Genomic DNA, 21,125 nt, shown 5'->3' on the forward strand with positions numbered 1-21,125 from the left:
TTCAATTACTGTTTAAGAAAGTAACAACGTCAACCTTTACTAGCTAAGGTTCTGCTCATCTCTTTTAGTTGACCCAGCTGTCATTTAAGTTAAGACAATAGGAGGAGAAGCATCTTCCTATTCAGCACAGAATATATCTATCGTTGCTGAAGATTGACTGCCTAACCTCCAAAAATGCTACGAGAAGATCAGATGTGCCCTCTTGTGGATTCAAGCCTTTATTACCTCACTAGATCAAAAGTACATGCATTCAGGAAACCCCTCAGTGGAATTCTGAGCTTTTCACATGCATGTTCACTTGCAAATAGGTCACTTAAGAGAAAACTTACAACTCAGTAAAATCTAATATTATATATACTCTCCACGGAGACTGAATAAATCAGACAACAATACTGTTCTTTAATCTAATATAGTTAAAGATACTGTAACCATTTTAATAAAGCAAAAACTGCTATAAGGACACTAATGCAGAATGTATTACTAGGGTGCAGTATTCAGAAAAAGAAGCAATATTACTAATGTAAAAAATAAAATGAAATAAATAAAATTATAGTCCAAACACAGTAAATGGTCCAGCTGTAAGAGATGTATCTTCTTTAAAACTACTGTGATATGTTTGTCTTCCACTGTAACTTGTTTTCAATATATTTATTTTTTACACTTAACCAAATAAACTAAATCATTTAAAACAAATAAGTAAATAATAAGTTGATTTATGTTATACATACAAGACACTTTAAAATAGTAGCTGTTTCCTACCTTGGAGTGGGTGATGGAAAGAGTATCCACCCAGACTCGCCAGCCTCCCCATTCATATTTAACTGCGTGGTAGAGCAGGATTCTGAAGATGGCATAGACCATTTCTGTAATCTTCTGCTCTTCCGAGTTCTTAGGGTTGATGTAGCACAGAGAGAGCATCCATTCCTGCCACACTGAACACTGCAGTAAACTCCTGCATAACACATTTACACACGTTTCAAACCCGCATCAAAAAAAAAAATTCACCATCTAATTTGACAAACATACATACTTCGCAAAGCATAGATTGTTACCTTACTTGCAAACAGAAAGGGAAAACAAATACTTCTTTTAAACTATTTGACGTTCACATAGCTCTTATTATAAAAGCCTGATATAATGAATGACATGGTGGTGTGTTTAACTGCGGCTTGTATACAGACTGTGAGGTACAAGAGCCCTTACCTCCGGTTATCCCGGCTGTTATTGAAAAGTTTGATCATGTCTGACAAGAAGACTCTGCGGACATCCATGCTTTCTGGGCACTGGGAGGAATTTTTCAGCAGGGCTGCTATCACCTTGAGGATTTCTGTTAAAAAAAAAAAAAAAATGTAATTGATTATTTTGAAACTAATTCAATGTGGGGCTTCTTTGTCACAATCAACCCCAGCGTTACTTGAGCTGTGCTAATCATGGCCTGCATAGCTCTTAGCCATTACAAAATGCGCTGTAGTGTCATGATTCTATTTCCTTCAGCATTACAAGGCAAAAAGCAGAAACAGCTTTGATAAGGATTCTATGAGGATTCTCTAAGAATTCTTGTTTGGCTGTGAAAAAAAAAAGAATCCAGTCATTTGAAAGGAATTCCAGAAGCATGTTTTTTGTTATACTTTTATATCAAGTATCTGCTTTTTGTTTAGTTTTTTTTTTTTTTTTTTTTTTAAACACAACCATGATACCATTGATCTAAATTTAACAAAGAAATGTCATAACCTATATATATATATATATATATATTATATATATATATATATAATATATATATATATATATATATATATATATATATATATATATATATATATAATGTAAAATGGGCTTTTAAACATTAACCTTGAAACATTACATTTCAAGCCTAAAGCAAGCCATGAGTTCTTAAGATAGGTAAGCAACTGGAGAAACCAAAAAGTAAAATTAAAAATGATAAACTATTTGAAATACATTTTCTAAAATAATGTTCCTATTTTTCTGTTGCAGTTAGTAAATCAGCATAAACACCCCCATCTATTTAATTATGATAAGTCTCTACTACACATGGTCATCATTTTCAATACTAGTAGTAGTAGTAGTAGTAGTAATAATAATAATAATAATAATAATAATAATAATAATAATAATAATAATAATAATAATAATAATAATAATAATAATAATAAATAGATTACATTTAATGCATACCCTTAATCTGCTGTTATAAACCATTTGAATTTCATTACCAATGTGTTTTTCTATACTGTCATTTTTAACTAAAAATAATGCATGTTTAAATAGAGTATTTAGACAATGTCAGTGTCCATTTGCCTGACAGGAAGGTTTGTATTTCATCTCTTTGATACAACTTGAATACAAGAAGTAACTGATGCATTCAACCAAACATTCTTGTAGGTTTCTTTTTATGCCCCAACCATTCACTGAGTCACTGATCCTTACCAGCAGAAAATTACCTCAGCATGTATTTAGACTTTTTCCATTCCACATTTGGTATAGCTTTATCAAAGGTAATTGAGAAAATGCTATTTTCTTTTAATTTAGCCTGACATTACTAAAACCTGCAATCAGGGGCATTTTGAGGCTTCAGTATGGATTAAATCAGAGTGCTTTATGCAGAGGAAGACATTTGGAAATTGTCCAACAATAAATCTAAAACGAGGTCATTTCATATTTCGCACAAATTACAATTTTTGCATGAGACACTAAAGGTTTATCTTTTAATGTGGGTATTTCACTCAGAACTTAACTTTTACATCAGATTTTTTTTTTCATATCTATTATATAAATTGCAAATGTAAATTACAAAAGTGTCATTTTTACTGGTACTGTACATACAGTACCAAACTAGCATCTCAAAGCAAAACACAATTAAGTGTACAATAAGTGGCCTTATTGACAGCTTTTGCATGGTCAAGATCTTGGAACTCTGTCGGCTCAAATACAGATTGACTTGTCTGAGACAGAGGATAGGTCTGAGGCCACCATCCCGCTTGGGCACCAGGAAGTACCTGGAGTAGAAACCTTCTTCCAAATGAAGAGAATATACCGTGGCTTTAGCAGGAGCCACTTGTACCGGTCTCTGAGGCTGTTGCAACCTTGGCTGCCAGTTTGCTGCTGATCTGCGTACTGGAGGAGGCCGTTTAGGAAGCAGGCGCACCAGCACTTTTGTAGACTCCCACGTGCAGTGAGAGCATTGCAGCATGTCAAAAAAGTATGTCCCAGTGTAATGGGAGCAAAAGTATGTCCCAGTGTAATGGGAGCGTCCAGCAGTGGTGCCTTATCCCCATCAGCCACTCGTGCTTGACAGCCAGAGCGGTCTTCTGGCTGCTACTAAAGCATCAAGGTTCTTGCCCACCGCCTGCCCGTTCAACTTAAGAGATACGGAGCAGATTCTTATTAACCAACCGCATCTCTTCAAGCTGTTGTGGTGTGGGTCTGTGGCTCTGGGACAGAGACCTTAACAAGCAGTTCTGGTATGCTACCAAGATACTGTTTTAGTTACCGAGCCATGTGGCGAACACCCCGGCTGAGTAGGCCCCCCTTCAGAATGCTCTCTGAAACCCTGCAGTGTTTATTCGGGCAGGTAGCGTCCTTATTTAGGAGAACTAGTTTTGGTGCTTGCACCAGCGAGGCAAAAGCGGCATTTACCGGAGGAAAGCGAGCCAAGCCAATCTTCTCCACATCACGCACGCTGTACTGCGTCCCCATGGAACGTCAAACAGCAGGAGCTGTAGCCAGGTGACCCCCAGGATGAATGGACCTCTGGGGAGACACCCGAGAAGGAGTGGGATTATCCTAAAAAATGTAGTGTTTTCGTGTTTCATCTGCTGGCCATGGAACTTGTAAGGTTTCAGTGGCCCTCTTGATCAGTGGCAAAAGCCGATAAGGAAAGATGCGGCAGTGGTATTTCCCTCCTCCTCCTTGATCGTCCATCTCCTCAGAGGCAGTGATAGATAATGGAACCTCTTGCTGCCATTCTGCGTTCACTACTCCCTGCTGCTCCAAAGGCACAATGGGAGTAGGTGGAGCAGTGCGCTCATGCTCAGCTAACACGGTGCCCTGCTGGGAGACCGCTGCCCACAGCTTATCCAGCTGCTCAGAGCTCTCCAATCTCCTCTTAGGAGGAGAAGCAGGAGGAGGTGAAGGAGAGCTAGAGGAAGAGGAAGGGGACCGTGAAGGTGGTATCCTACGTGAAGCGCTCCTGCTCCCCCTTGGCACAGAGCCGTCAGGCGAGTATGCAGCCCTCTGTCTTTGAGATGAGGATGGAGGGGTGCCCTGTTCAGGCGGAATGGACAAAGATCGCTCCACAGAGCTGCGAGACACTAGCTTTTCCAGCCTGCACTTAGAAAAAGACACACATAACTCACGAGTTGTGGTTGATGAGTGCCTCCTTTGCATGCTCTGGAACAAGCAGGCAGCATATCTGCTGTGCTTGTTCTCCAAAGGGAGACCAGTCGCATAGATCGCAAGAATGAAAACCCGGCATAGTGTAACAGCAGTGTACAAGCGCTCAGCTGTACTACTATAATAGTAGCACTTACTGTAACAAGCACAGATACAGTAATCATCAACAAAAATTTGCCGTGCCAGCAGTAATGCCACTATGTGACAGGCAATAGCACCTTAATAAAGTTAATCAGGTTTAGTACCCTAGTGCCTGAGCACTAGTACAGTATTGCACGGTGTGCAGCATTTACGGTGCGATGCACACAGCATGGTGTCAACAGACACAGTGCACACAGTACAGTACCCACGGTACGGTGCACACCAGCAACTGTAAGTGAATCGGCAAAGGGTAAGCTCATTCATTGTACCAAGTACCGGCGGGAACTGAAGCAGGTCTAGGAGAGATTTTAGGGATGCCCAACTAAAACACTCTTGGCTAACCAATAGTCAGAAAACTGAGGAAAGCCTACTGTTAGAGCTCTAACAGTCTTCACACTAATTCTGCAAACAGAACTAAAAGTGGCAACGAGACATTGTGGGGAAGGCTACAAGCAGCTTAACCCGAAGCGTGCTTCTCAGTCCTTCATATTTCTGAAAAAAATATAAAAATACACACGAGAAACAAATTCTCACACAACACAGTAACAACTCAGTTACTGTTAATTTAATATAATTTTCATTAACAAAAAAATGATTTTATATTTAAACTTCAAAATTAACAGTAAGTAATGATACATATTTAAATCTATATAGTCTGTCAACTTGTGTAGCCATTTTAAGTACTGGAAACATCGAAATAATAATAATAATAATAATAATAATAATAATAATAATAATAATAATTACTTTGTATACAGTTATTAATGCTAAATGCGCTTCATGCTGCGGGATTATTTGCAACCTAACGGCCATATTCCGCTGTTAATGTTATTGTTTTAAAACACGGCATCCAAGCAAAGCAGCATTGTGTGGAATTTCTTTACCAAAGCAGGAGAAAGTGAAACTTGCAAACTCTGCCAAGTAAATAATTTGTCATTCAAAGCAGGAAGCACAAGCACACTTACATAATGTGCTCCACAAATATTTTTTATTTAACCCAAAATAAACAAAAACGTTGACCTGTTTAAACAAAATAAGTCAACGTTTTTCGTAAGTGTGCGAGTAAATGTTTCTCTCACTGATTTAAATTTTGTACTTTGCACCTTACGCATTTCTGAGTGCGTATGCTTTTTCTTTGTATTTTTAAATAAAGGCATCTTATTTTATATTTTTGGTAAGAAACTATGTCTACGTAATAACTGTAGATAAAGCATTCCGTATTGGAAGCCACATGGTTATTTTTATTAATGGATCACAGAGTTATCACTGACATAAGCTCAACGGGATGTTATATTGTTTTCTTTCCAATTTAGTTCCTGAGAACAGTCGCTGAAGTTCTTATTAAGGTGTACTTGCCGCTTGCTGTGTGTTATTGTGTTCTGTAAAACCCTGATATCCTGTTAGTTAAGAAAAGGCTTAATGCAAAGCTTGTTTTAACATTGTCTATTACACCGGCCTCAGACCCATGCTTACCCATGCATTGTCATATTTTCTACATTTTCTTTAAATTCTCAAATTAATAAGGGCCGCATTCAGTAAAAGCACTCGTGTACAGTGCAGTAGGCGCCCTATAGTCTGGACGTCGCCGGTTCGAGTACAGGCTATTTCTTTGCCGACCAAGGATGGGAGCTCTCAGGGGCGGCGCACAATTGGCCGAGTGCCACCCGGGGGAGGGTGGGTTAGGTCGGCCAGGGTGTCCTCGGCTCACCACGCACCAGCGACCCCTGTGGTCTGGTCGGGTGCCTGCGGGCTTGCCTGTAAGCTGCCCAGGGCTGTGTTGTAACTCTGGGTGGCTGCATGGTGAGTCTGCAGTGTGTCAGTGTGTAAAAAAGGAGGCCAACGGCACACGCTTCGGACGAGTTCGTCTTCACCCCTCCCGAGTCAGCGCAGGGGTGGGAGCGGTGAGCTGAGTTATAAAGAATAATTGGACACTACTAAATTGGGGAGAAAATAACAAAAAAAAACTAAATTGGCGACTACTAAATTTAAAAAATAAATAAATAAATAAAAAAACTCTAGATACCCGGGTAGTAAGGAGAGACCCGGGTCAGGTAATTTAAAACCCTATGGGTACCCAGGTTTTCAGGTACCAGTGCCGACCTCTAATTAATATATTTTATATTATATATATATATATATATATATATATATATATATATATATATATATATGAGAGAGAGAGAGAGAGAGAGAGAGAGATATGGCCTAAACAACTGTGTTTTTTCTGTTGATTCTTTATCTTAAATTATAGTAAAGACATGAGTACTGTACTGCAGCTTATGCACCGCATGGGGAAAAATAAGCATAGATTATATATATATATATATATATATATATATATATATATATATATACACACACAGTACTGTGCAAAAGTTTTAGGCAGGTGTGAAAAAATGCTGTAAAGTAAGAATGCTTTCAAAAATAGACATGTTAATAGATTATATTTATCAATTAACTAAATGCAAAGTGAGTGAACAGAAGAAAAATCTAAATCAAATCCATATTTGGTGTGACCACCCTTTGCCTTCAAAACAGCATCAATTCTTCTAGGCATATAGTCAGGTGTATGATTAAACAATTATACCAAACAGGTGCTAATGATCATCAATTCAATATGTAGGTTGAAACACAATCATTAACTGAAACAGAAACAGCTGTGTAGGAGGAATAAAACTGGGTGAGGAACAGCCAAACTCAGCTAACAAGGTGAGGTTGCTGAAGACAGTTTACTGTCAAAAGTCATACACCATGGCAAGACTGAGCACAGCAACAAGACACAAGGTAGTTCTACTGCATCAGCAAGGTCTCTCCCAGGCAGAAATTTCAAGGCAGACAGGGGTTTCCAGATGTGCTGTCCAAGCTCTTTTGAAGAAGCACAAAGAAACGGGCAACGTTGAGGACCGCAGTGGTCGGCCAAGGAAACTTACTGCAGCAGATGAAAGACACATCATGCTTACTTCCCTTCGCAATCGGAAGATGTCCAGCAGTGCCATCAGCTCAGAATTGGCAGAAAACAGTGGGGCCCTGGTACACCCATCTACTGTCCGGAGAAGTCTGGTCAGAAGTGGCCTTCATGGAAGACTTGCGGCCAAAAAGCCATACCTCCGACATGGAAACAAGGCCAAGCGACTCAACTATGCACGAAAACACAGGAACTGGGGTGCAGAAAAATGGCAGCAGGTGCTCTGGACTGATGAGTCAAAATCTGAAATATTTGTCTGTAGCAGGAGGCAGTTTGTTCGCCGAAGGGCTGGAGAGAGGTACACGAATGAGTGTCTGCAGGCAACAGTGAAGCATGGTGGAGGTTCCTTGCAAGTTTGGGGCTGCATTTCTGCAAATGGAGTGGGGGATTTGGTCAGAATTAATGGTCTCCTCAATGCTGAGAAGTACAGGCAGATACTTATCCATCATGCAGTACCATCAGGGAGGCATCTGATTGGCCCCAAATTTATTCTGCAGCATGACAACGACCCCAAACATACAGCGAAAGTCATTAAGAACTATCTTCAGCGTACAGAAGAACAAGGAGTCCTGGAAGTGATGGTATGGCCCCCACAGAGCCCTGATCTCAACATCATCGAGTCTGTCTGGGATTACATGAAGAGAGAGAAGCAACTGAGGCTGCCTAAATCCACAGAAGAACTGTGGTTCTGTGGTTAGTTCTCCAAGATGTTTGGGCCAACCTACCTGCCGAGTTCCTTCAAAAACTGTGTGCAAGTGTACCTAGAAGAATTGATGCTGTTTTGAAGGCAAAGGGTGGTCACACCAAATATTGATTTGATGTAGATTTCTCTTCTGTTCACTCACTTTGCATTTAGTTAATTGATAAATATAAACTATTAACATGTCTATTTTTGAAAGCATTCTTACTTTACGGCATTTTTTCACACCTGCCTAAAACTTTTGCACAGTACTGTATATATATATATATATATATATATATATATATCTCTGTTGCCACGGCATTGCTATTGTAAATCAGCACAATAAAAAGTCACTGCACCTGATCTAAAACAGAGTTTGTCATTTTTCAATCACATCTAGTGAATTTTATCCAAACAAGTGATAAGTTTCTTTTGATGCTCAAATATAAGTGATAAGTTTCTTTTGATGCTCAGTGTGTGTGTGTATATATATATATATATTTTTTTAAAGATTCAAAAACATAAAATTAAAAATAAAAAAAATTCTTTCTTGGGGTTATAAACACTTACGTGGGTTTTGTATCTTTACCGTGGAGTCAGGGTCAGGATGTTGTTTGTGTATAACCTGGGTACAAATCTGTTCTGTGAGGATCTACAGGTACAAAAATGATTATATAGTTATGAGTAAATGGCATATCAGCATCATATTGCATCTATAAATCTTACTTGCATGCAGAATTTCTACAAAGAACATCCGTCAACATTACACAGCAAATGTTTCTCTTCGTTCTTTAAGCTACTTTGCCAGCCTGTCTACAAAAACAATTACAATCCGAGTAAGCATGCCATGGTAAAATTGACAGAAGTTACACAACTGCTGAATCTTTCACGAAAAACTGCTATTCTGTTAATTTTGTGGTAACAAAAGACAACACTATAAAGCATATAGGAGGTGTCATTCACATTGAATTTTTTTCTGTAAAGTTTCACAATGCTATGACTTACAAAGGTAAAGAGATAGTAATAAATACCAGAGTTTGGTAAATTAATGTACAAAAGACAACATTTATATTATTAAAGTCATGAGCTTGCTCTTAGTTACCGTAAAAAACGTTGTATAAGTCGATTTTCTTGGCATTTTTGTGGGGCCCTTAAAAGGAGAGAGCGACTAATACACCAATGCAACATATGCGCCGGTGTGTCGAATATTAAATTACTGTACCAGTGCCACAATGTGATTACTACAGCCACGGGTATGGCTCACACAAACTTAACTGTCAACAACCCGATTATTTTTTCAGGACCTACGGCATTCAGGTTACGTTGCTAGGTAGAAACACAAAACCACTGCTCTAAGTTTTAATTAGTTACTCTCAGTCATTTTGAATGTTAAACGCAATCTTTCAGACACTTGACTGACCCATCTCGACCCAGATGCGTGTACGTCGAGAAAGTAAAAATAGTGGTTAAAGTTATCACTCTTCGGAATATGAAAACGCCACAGCTATACTGCTTTACTGTTAAAAACAGCTGTCCATCTCCATGAATTTCCTTATTCCCACCCTCTCGAGCCATTGGTTTGTCAACATTCAGACTATTTCTTTTTAAATCCATTCAAGCACCATTTGTCAGTGATTCACACTGTTACTACTGGAATGTATAGTACTGTAGTAGTATTATATCCATATTTTGATTTATTTTGACATTGCACTTAAATTTACTTGAAGCAATTGTTTACAAATTTTGAAAAACAGAATAGTTTCCAGCAGTTTAACTAAAAACAAAAAACAGTCAAATTATTAATGGAAGATGGGTTATTTTGAAACTTAACCCTTTGCAGTCCATTTATTAATTGCGCGTCAGGCACGTCAGGTCCAATTTATTTTCACACGCGCAGTTAATTTTATACGCGCTGTTTAAAAGTATTTTTTTTCACAGTCAAACGGGTTTAAAAGGCCCTGCATATCAACAAAGCACTCACTAGGCATATCCAGCCCCGCCCCACCCTTTCTTTCGCTATCGCTTTCACATATGCTAAGAAATAAATAATAATAATAATAATAATAATAATAATAATAATAATAATAATAGTCGTACATACCGATCAATCATCTCCTGATCACTCGTTTTATCACCAAACGCCTCAATAATGCGATCCAAGTCATTATTTTATTACTATAACATCTCAAAAAAGCTCTGCAAATGTCCGTGATATTCTCTGAGCGCTGATGCAGTAACAGCCAGCTTGTTTCCTTATGGCCGCCCCTATCTGATGCCAGGGGCAAGTATGACTATTCATGAGATCCGCCCTTATTTTTTTTTTTCGACTTGTCTCGGCTCCTGTCGCTCCCACTCGGCCATTGAATGGTTTTCTCGGCTTTTTCTGGAGAAAAAACAACTAGAAACCCGTTTTTTGCGTCTTTTTGATGATGTCGGACAGGGTCCGACATTGGACCGGATAGGAATAATTGCAATGTCGGACCAGGTCCGACATAGGACCGCAAAGGGTTATCCTGTGTATCTTTATTTAATCGGTGTTGCACATGTAGGAATAAATAAATAATTGTAACACAAGAGGTGTTTTCCTAAAATGAAGTCTCAAAAAGGGGTGAGCGACTTTTACTCCAGTGCGACCTATACAACGATTTTTACGGTAATATTTACCTATTGTGTCTTTAAACAATTAGTATAACTCCAACCATTACATGCTGGGGTGATTATTATATTAATATGAACAATGAAACAATGTGTCACTATTTAGTGAGCGTGTTTAATATAAACTACAATCATACTTTTTAAATTTGGAAACATACCCATGGTAGCAAGAACATATAGTATTGATAGGTAAATAAACATTAACAAAAGCTAACAAATTATTATTATTATTTTAATACAATAGGGAATTTCACGTTACCTCAAACAGGACATTATACGTAGTCATTGTGAATATATTGGTATGGAGCATCAGCCGCTCGGACAGCAGTGAAAACAACCCATACCCAAGCATGACTTCCGCCTTCCTCCTAAAAGAACAAGATCATAAGTGTAGATATTTCCTCATCCCTAAACACTTATACAAAGAATTGGACCTGTTCATAAATCTTGAGTACACACATTTTAAAATGATAGCTTTGTACAATTGCATGTTTTAATACAGCATATACAGTATGGTGGTGAGTGCCAAACTATTGGATAATATGTACATACAGTACCTGGGATTTGCTTTAGCAGTTCACAAGAATCTCATTAAACTTGTAAAATGCCCAATATCGCCACATATTTTATTCCCCCAACTTAACAGGAGCTGCCTCTCCCCCCTTTTTAAATAAGACATGATGAATACACTATATAAATTCAATCAATTATTTCCATTCCACAGAAACTAAATACATAAATCACAATTGCAATACTTACTTGGTCCCTAAATGCATTAAAAAGTAACACAACACTTTCAGAGCCTGCACTCGAATCCCTTCACTTTTTGATGCAAGGAGCTTATAGATGACTCTGTAACAAAGTAAAGCAAAATAAATACAGTACTTTTTTGGTTTTGGGTTTTTTAGTTGAATTATGTCACATATTTAGAGATGAATAAGCACATGTAGCATTAACTCAAATATAATGCAAAGTTTCCATTTAAAAATTGGACTTGCATATTGAAGCAATACAGTACAGTACAGCACATTTAGGGAGAAGGTCATTATATTTAATGGTTTGACTATATTTAGAGTTAAATCATAGTCATCAAGTATTTTACCCAGAGAAACCACGTTTCATAAAGTGAAAACCTGCTCAATAAAGCAGACTGTGCAGTTTGTAAATCATGGGATTATGCTTTAGTGTTGCGATATCAAAATATGTTCTTGGAATAAAGAGGGTTTATAAAACTAACTGAAATATAAAGTATCAAGCTTACGTTGTAGATTTCTGACAATATTAAAACTTGTTAAGCTAAATATGTATTGAGTATACAATGTCCTCTTATTTCTGAGCAATCCCACGTTGTAGATATTCAGCATATGATCAAAAGCAGTATTTGTTGTAATCCATTTAAAACTGGGTACAAACTATCACTAAAGTGAGTGGGTACAATAGCTTGAGGTCCTCGCGTTGAGATTACATTCAGTGTTACTAACACTGGTTTATATCAAAATCTATGTCAGGGGCTTCCAGTAATATCATTATGTTCCAGCAACATCGCATAACCCTGGCCTTCAAGCCAGGAAAAAAAAGGAGACAAGATTATGAAGCTTGGAACTGGATTTGGGGAAACAGTAAAATAAAAAAATAACTAAAAGGAAAACTATAAATCCAAATAGTTCCCAGATTGAAGTCCATATTCTATTGAGCCCAGCATAGGCACATTCATTTGAATTTGACTTTGCCCCTACTCAGTGCTCAGATACAATAAACTCTTTACCGTATTCCATTCCGTTGATCAAAGGCTGGGACCATGGAGCCTGGATGTTCAGACATCAGCGCAACCAGCAGCTGCAGCACATCCATTAAATTGCCATCCTAGATAAATAAATACAATAGAAGATCATTAGCATCATGTCTGATATGATAAAACACCCTGCTGGTTACAGAACCTCCTGCAGTGTTTACTGGAAACATATTTCCTTTGCTATATCCCATGTTGTGTGATAGGGTAGCCAAGGGTTGACGTCCCCAGACCAAACAGCTGACAGAGACGACAAAGGCAGGTACTCGGGTTAAAGCACTCTGCGGTGCCGTTTTTATTAAACAAAAATAAAATAAATACAAAAAGTTTGTAAAAAAAAAAAAAAAAAAAAACACTGCTCGCAGAGCAAAATATTATTATTATTATTATTATTATTATTATTATTATTATTATTTTTTCTTAGCAGACACCCTTATCCAGGGCGACTTACAATTGTTAAAAGATATAACATTATTTTTACATACAATTACCCATGTATGTATGTATGTATGTATGTATGTATGTATGTATGTATATATATATATATATATATATATATATATATATATATATATATATATATATATATATATATACACACACACACACATACATACACACAGTGCCGTGAAAGTATTTGCCCCGTCTGATTTTCTGCATTTTTGCATATTTTTGACACTGAATGTTATCAGATCTTCAATCAAAACCTAATATTAGAGAAAAAGGGACCCTGAGTGAACAAATAACACAAAAATCTGATACATATTTCATTTATTTATTAAAGAAAGTTACGCAACACCCAATGCCCCCGTGTGAAAAAGTGATCACCCCCTTAGACTCAATAACTCATTACGCCAACTTTAGCAGCAATAACTGCAACCAAACGCTTCCTGTAGTTATTGATTAGTCTCTCACAGCGCCGTGGAGGAATTTTGGCCCACTCCTCCATGCAGAACTGCTTCAACTCAGTGACGTTTGTGGGTTTTCGAGCATGAACTGCTCGTTTCAGGTCCTGCCACATTTCAATGGGGTTTAGGTCTGGACTTTGACTAGGCCATTCCAAAACTTTAAATTTCTTGTTCTTCAACCATTCTGATGTAGACTTGCTTGTGTGTTTCGGATCATTGTCTTGCTGCATGACTCAGCTGCGCTTCAGCTTCAGCTCACAGATGGATGGGCTGACATTCTCCTGCAGAATTCTCTGATACAGAGCAGAATTCATGGTTCCTTCAATGATGGCAAGGCGTCCAGGTCCTGATGCAGCAAAGCGTCCCCAAACCATGACACTACCACCACCATGCTTGACCGTTGGTATGAGGTTATTACTGTGGAATGCAGTGTTTGGTTTTCACCAGACATAACGGGTCCCATGTCGGCCAAAAAGTTCCACTTTTGGCTCATCTGTCCATAGAACATTGTTCCAGAACTCTTGAGGATCATCCAGGTGCTTTTTGGCAAAGTTGAGACGAGCATTCATGTTCTTCTTAGTGAGCAATGGTTTCCGCCTTGCTACTCTGCCATGAATCCCATTTTTGCACAGTGTCTTTCTGATGGTGGAGTCATGAACACTGACCTTAGCCGAGGCAAGAGAGTCCTGCAGATCCCTGGATGTTGTTCTAGGGTTCTTTGTGACTTCCTGGACGATTTTACGCCTTGCTCTTGGAGAGATTTTGGCAGGACGGCCACTCCTGGGAAGATGCGCTACTGTCCCAAACTTTCTCCATTTGGACAATATGGCTCTGACTGTGGTTCGGTGGAGCCCCAGAGCCTTAGAAATGGCTTTGTAACCCTTTCCAGACTGATAAGCATCAACAACTTTTTTTCCAGAGGTCTTCAGGAATTTATTTTTGTTCATGGCATGATGTGCCTCTAGAACCTGTGTGCTGACAAATTCAGTCTCATGGTAAGGGCCAAAGTTAGTCAGATTTATATTGGGCAGGGCTGGCCCAAATCAGGCCTGGTTGTTAACCAAAGTACTCAAACAGCTGACCCTAATTATCCCTTTAATTGGCTTGAGTTAACTAGAGGGGAGGGGGGCAATAACTTTTTCACACCTGAAGATTGCATGTTTGATTACCTTGCACACCAAACAAATGAAAGAAGCACCAAACTTTGGTGTCATTTTTTCTCTCAGATTCCCTCTATATACTACTACAACCCACAAACAAATCTGACCAAATACAATGTGAAAAATGTGCAAAAATGCAGAAAATCAGACGGGGCAAATACTTTTTCACGGCACTTATATATTATATACACACACACACATACTGATGCACAATGAAAATGCAAGTCTAAGTTTTACATCAATAGCTCATTGGGCACATACTGTTATTTACATTTTAAATAGTACCCAGATAGGTTTGTTGATTGTTTGAGTAGTATTGTTCTTTGGGATAACAAAATACTGAGCTCAAGTTACGTTATTTTAGAAAAACGGCAGGTGCTCAGTGTTTAGTATTTGAGTTGAGTTAAAATTGCCAAAATGAGTTGATTAAGAATCTGTATAAATAGCCATTCTAATATACATGATTTTAATAACGCAAGAACAGTGAAAGATACGACCATGCCCTGCTTCAATAATGAAGATCGCCTGGTTGCTATCAGCATGATTTGAAGGCGGCCTGTCTGAGACAGAAGTTGCCCGGAGAACGAGATGTTCTGCTTCAACAATCAGCAGACTAGTCCAGAGAAACCAGGAAACCAGCTCTGTGAGGGACAGGCCAAGTCCTGGAAGGCAGAGGGTCACCACACCGGCCCAGGACCGTTATGCTGACTGTTGTGCTGTTCAAGCCAAATGGTGGGCGGTGGAAGTGTGATGATGTGGGGAGGAATCTCCTTTAACACAAGAATGCCTTTGGTGCAGATTGAGGGCAACCGTACTGCTCAGCGATACATTGATGAAGTCCTTGAGGCAACAGTTTTTCCGTTCCTGCAAGCCAATCCGGAAGTGTCGATTTTCCAGCAGGACAATGCAAGACCACACAGTGCTAGGATTACAATTGCAAGACTTCAAGAAAACAATGTCGAGGTTTTGCTGTGGCCAGCTTTTTCTCCTGACCGGAGTCCAATAGAACATCTGCGGGACCAAATCGCCAGTGCCATCCACAGGAGACAACCGCGACCAGCCAACCTTCACCAGCTGGCTGCAGCTGCACAGGAAGAGTGGCGGAACATTCCACAGCAGTCTATCCAGAGGCTGATCATGTCTATGCATCAACGCTGCCAGGATTGTGTTAATGCTCAGGGAGGTCATACCCGATACTAACTTTGTAATGTTTTCATTTCTGCATCATATTGCATCTATAAATCTTACCTGCATGCAGAACTTGCTTAATAATAAAATGATCATTTGCTTAATTAGACCTTTTACTTGTTTTCAGCTATTAACAGTTGCAGATTTCAAGTTAGTTATAATATAAGTAACTTGAACTCTGCAAATCTAGCATATTGTGTTCAGTTCTGGTCACCTTGCTTCAAAAAGTATATTGCTGCCCTAGAAAGAGTGCAAAGAAGAGCGACCAGAATTATTATGAGTTTAAAAGGCATGTTGTATTCAGACAGGCTAAAAGAATTGAATCTATTCAGTCTTGAACAAAGAAGACTATGCGGTGATCTGATTCAAACATTCAAAATCCTAAAAGGTATTGACAATGTCGACCTGGGGGACTTTTTCGACCTGAAAAAAGAAACAAGGACCAGGGGTCACAAATAGAGATTAGATAAAGGGACATTCAGAACAGAAAATAGGAGGCACAGAGAATTGTGAGGGTCTGGAACCAACTCCCCAATAATAATGTTGAAGCTGACACCCTGGGATCCTTCAAGAAGCTGCTTGATGAGATTCTGTGTTCAATAAGCTACGAACAAACAAAGAGCAAGATGGGCCGAATGGCCCCCTCTCGTTTGTAACCTTTCTTATGTTCTTAACTGTTTAAGAGTGGAAAACAATTAAGGTATAATTAAGCAAATTCAGTTCAATTAAGGGTCTAGTTAAGTAATTGAGAGCTCAGTTGAAATGAAAACCAGCAGACACAGTGGGTCCCCAGGACCAGGATTGGGAAAGCCTGCCTTAGAAGACTTGCTTTTTTTTCTCCTGGCAAACACAGAGTAAATGATGTGATTAAAGATTAAAAAAGAGTAAGCAATATTTGAAAAAATATACAGACAATATGGGACACAGCAAATGTACTGTAATGTAATGCATTTCTTATAAACTTTGTTCTGTAACACAGCTTGTAGAAAAGAAACATTCATTCTTGCTTAGGGTGCCACCTTGTGGTAAGAAAGAAAACTACAGCAGGCATAGAAATGTATAAACACATGTATAATACCAGATTACTTACTCAAAAAGCTTATCGTTTCTTCCATAGTAAATTTAAAGAGTATTCAATAACATTGTTCCCCCAAGTTGTGGATCGGGATTACACGGGAGCACTGCTGGCTTGTTAACTGTTTGCTTGTGACTCACAAGCCTAGAGTGACTGAGTGAAATGTATTTACTGTCATGGCCACTAAATTGTTAGCAAATGACATTTTACCTCATGAATTGTAAGCAGATAGTTCAGAATACTCTGCAGCTCATCTTCCTTCACACCGTAATCCTACAAGAGAAAAAAAAAATTCCCATTCCTATTAACACAAGATTCAAACATTCCTTAGATGTGCAAGGAAGACCAGATAAAAGGAATGTTAAAATAAAGTTAGTAACACGGTCATAACTCTCATTTTCATAAAATCGTTCAGTCACTTATTGTTTTGTGGTTATTCTTGGTTTTCCTCAGACATTTTCACTCTGACTCAGAGATCATTTTTTATGCCACAATACTATTCAATTTTCAAAAGTTCAATTCATGCGTCACAGAAAATAGGACTCTATCTAAGCCTTAGACTTGACATCCATGCTGCACATAGGAAACTACTTGTGACCCCATTACATTTTTTTTTTTATTTATTTGTTTATTTAGCAGACGATTTTATCCAAGGCGACTTACAGAGACTAGGGTGTGTGAACTATGCATCAGCTAGAGTCACTTACAATTACGTCTCACCCGAAAGACGGAGCACATGGAGGTTAAGTGACTTGCTCAGGGTCACACAATGAGTCAGTGGCTGAGGTGGGATTTGAACCAGGGACCTCCTGGTTACAAGCCCTTTTCTTTAACCACTGGACCACACAGCACACATTTTCATAAAATTAAGACACCACTCAAGGGCATCCAAGTCAGCGTAAGTTATATATATATATATATATATATATATATATATATATATATATATATATATATATATATATATATATATATATATAAAACTGTGGTTTATCAACCAACATTGATTTAAAATATCAAGCAACTCAAGTTCTCTGGTTAATCTCTTGCAACATACAAACTATTCACTATTTCCCGATTTCCCGTTGCTGACCCCAGGAGCCTGTTCAATTATGTCTTGTCATTTTCATATAAAACTTTTTTTTTTCTTTTTTAATATATAATCAGGATGTGAATGTCCTGTACCATTGCTCAGCCAAAGCACTAGTCCCAGATTAGGTAGTCTGGTTAGACTCCTCCAGACAGGCAATGATTGTGAAATTGTTTTAAAACAAAGTATATTAATAATAAGAAACCCAGAAGCAGCAGATGTATTAAAAAAAAAAAAAAAAAAAAAAAAAAAAAAAAAGGATGAGCTTTTCTAACACTTTAAATGTAACACATTGCCAGAACAGGTTTCACAGTGCCTTGATGACCTATTTCAGAACTGTAGGCCCTCAGTGGACTGCAGTAATGAGTTGATGCCTTGTAACACTTTCATAATATATGAGAGCGAGAGAGAGAGAGAGAGAGAGAGAGAGAGAGAGAGAGAGAGAGAGAGGGAGAGGGAGAAGGAGGGGGGAGGAGAGAGGGAGGGGGGGAAGAGGGGGAGAGGGCAGGTTTATGTTGAATTTGTCAGTGTACAACTGAGTACAACCGATAACTATTTACTGGAGTTTATGGTTTTAGCTAGCATTTGCCAACACAACACAAAATAAAATAATGAACTTGTTTGTTACCTTCATTATTAACTGTTTTACAAAGAGCAACAGAAACGCTCGGAGGGAATGGGTTTCTTTCTGGTTAGGTCTTGGGCCATCTAAATAAGGACAAAAACGGACACATCTTAATTTAAAATCATGCTGGTAGAAATACAATATGATTTGTGTATGTGATGTTAAGAATATCTAGGTTTTTTACAACAACTGCAAGTGTCATACGTATATTACCTATACACAGACACTCTAAAGACATGCATTTCTAATGGATCGAGTCACAAATGGAACTATAAATGACCTCAATAAAAAAGCTATTCCATACCCAAGCCTTTCGGAGTAACTCCACTGCGATCTAGAGGATTCACCACCCAGTAGAAGTATTTCAGAGTGTGCATTACTTGCAGCACAGTCCCAACTCTACGGATTGCATTGTAGATAGTCACAGTGCTGATGAACTCAGTTGACAGGTAGGTGTACAGTTGCAGCTGCACCTGTAGAGGCAAAAAAATGGTAGAGGTCACAGATGCTACAATCTGGAACCATATGCTCATAAAAACATACTGCTACATAAAATGGTTTCAATATTTATGGAATTCATGTGGATTATTTATATGAAAATGTTCTACTTAAAACTAGGTCATATAAGGTTCCCGAGTGGCGCATCCAGTAAAGGCACTCCGCGTGGAGTGCAGGATGCGCCCTACAGCCTGGAGATCGTAGCTTCGAATCCAGGCTACGTCACAGCTGACCGTGACCGGTGGTTCCTAGGGGGCGGCGCAAAATTGGCCGTGCGTTGCCCGGGTAGGGAGGGCTTAGGTCGGCAGGGGAATCCACGGTCCACGGTTCACCACACATCAGCGACCCCTGTGGCCGATAGGGCGCCTGTCGCCTGGTGGCCTCGCCGTGGGTCCGCAGTGCGAAAAATGACGGCTTGGCAGGAGCACGTTTCGTGGGGACACGTGTTCCAGCCACCGTTTCCCGAGTCGGCGGGGGGGTTGCAAGCGGTGAGCCAAGGATACAGATAATAATTGGGCATAAAAAATTGGGGAGAAAAAACCAGGGTCAAAAACTGGCGACGACTAAAATAAAAATAAATAAAAAACTAGGCAATATAATGACAAGGAAATAATCCAAACAATATTGATTCAGAATATCACCTCTAGATATCCAGCGTGCGTTTCAATACAAAAAACACCTCTACAGAATCTACTTGGCTACGCAGTATTGGATGTATTTTTTTTACCTTGGCTGGGGCATGGATCCAGATGGCCGGATTGAAGAGAATGTGGTCGCAAAGCTGCTTGAGCAAAAGCACTCCGTTCTGCAGGTTACTCAAGTACCTGGCAAAGCCCAGGAACAACTCCAGCACAGCCCGGGTGACATGAACTTTGGAAGACTGGGAGAGAAAAAACGAGGATATGACTACACCAGCTTATAGAATGAATTAAATACCTGGTTTTTAAAATAATAAATAAAAAAAATACAAATAAATAAATAAAATATTCTGAAAAGATCTCATCCAATAATGAAAAAGGACCAGACATAATCCTTGTATGATCAATAAAGTCTTACCACTTGTATGTATACATACATATCAAGGGCAGTTTGCAGCATGCTGTAGTACAAGCCAAACTCCACCAATTTAGGCAGGTAGAATGCATTTCCAACATATATAGTGTAGCAGTATAAACAGTTTATCAGTTCTTTCTCCTGGCTGCTGGGAGACTGCTTTGAGCAGTAGCAGTGAGGTGGGTGCCTGACTGAGTGCTGGCTCTCTCAAACAAATAGCAGGGAGCTCCATGCAGCCATTGGTTTTAACACTACCGCTACCTCCTCTGGACAATCTCTGAGCAGCCATGAAACACAGTCATTAGGGCAGTGCATTGCTGTAGAACTTCAAAATATATACATCTATACAATATTTTAACAAAATGAAAATACATCAGTAAAACAGACATTGTAGCACTTTAGTTAAGGGTACTGGAGGACCAGGGTTGAAATCCACTTGGTTAGAATATGAGCATTGGTATAATGGCACATGTTCACCTTCCAATCATTCCTTACCTTCTCCAGACTGTACCCAATCACAAGAAAGCCCTTGCAGGCAAGGACTTGTTCTTGCATAGCGACAGAGTTCTTCAGCAACTCCATGACAAATGCTAGCAGAGTGGAACTAAGAGAGAACAATAGGGAGGTAATCAACGCAGCAACATTCAAAAGTACTGCAAGTGTGAAAATGTGATATGTATTTACTGATGTGCATCACATTGTTTGCTGGAGTTATGGAACAGATTGCAAACCAGAATGTTACTTCAAAACATACAGTAGAATGTCCATTCCTGAGACTGAAGCTACTAGAAGCAAGCAATTCCGTAAAGCCATAAATACTTGTGACCAAAATATTTGGCGAATCACACCCATAAAACCTATTTTACTCAAGAAATGTTGGCGA

The 21,125-nt window shown here is 38.9% G+C and overlaps 1 protein-coding gene across 5 annotated transcripts in view; it reads right to left on the reverse strand.

The window, feature by feature from the left end:
* LOC117420647 (lipopolysaccharide-responsive and beige-like anchor protein) overlaps window positions 1-21,125 on the reverse strand; it is a 311,185-nt gene that overhangs the window by 236,143 nt on the left and 53,917 nt on the right. For all 5 annotated transcript variants that reach the window (XM_034034155.3, XM_059028772.1, XM_034034157.3 and 2 more), the window contains 11 exons: window positions 20,738-20,846; window positions 19,917-20,069; window positions 18,996-19,164; window positions 18,695-18,774; window positions 17,187-17,249; window positions 12,622-12,719; window positions 11,616-11,708; window positions 11,116-11,224; window positions 8,772-8,853; window positions 1,204-1,327; window positions 760-952 (listed from right to left, as the gene is read on the reverse strand). In XM_034034155.3, the coding sequence (XP_033890046.3) occupies window positions 760-952; window positions 1,204-1,327; window positions 8,772-8,853; window positions 11,116-11,224; window positions 11,616-11,708; window positions 12,622-12,719; window positions 17,187-17,249; window positions 18,695-18,774; window positions 18,996-19,164; window positions 19,917-20,069; window positions 20,738-20,846 (1,273 nt within the window). The remainder of the gene's footprint in view (window positions 1-759; window positions 953-1,203; window positions 1,328-8,771; window positions 8,854-11,115; window positions 11,225-11,615; window positions 11,709-12,621; window positions 12,720-17,186; window positions 17,250-18,694; window positions 18,775-18,995; window positions 19,165-19,916; window positions 20,070-20,737; window positions 20,847-21,125) is intronic.

The sequence above is a fragment of the Acipenser ruthenus genome, chromosome 1 (genome assembly GCF_902713425.1).
Source record: "Acipenser ruthenus chromosome 1, fAciRut3.2 maternal haplotype, whole genome shotgun sequence".
Classification (NCBI taxonomy): Eukaryota; Metazoa; Chordata; class Actinopteri; order Acipenseriformes; family Acipenseridae; genus Acipenser; species Acipenser ruthenus.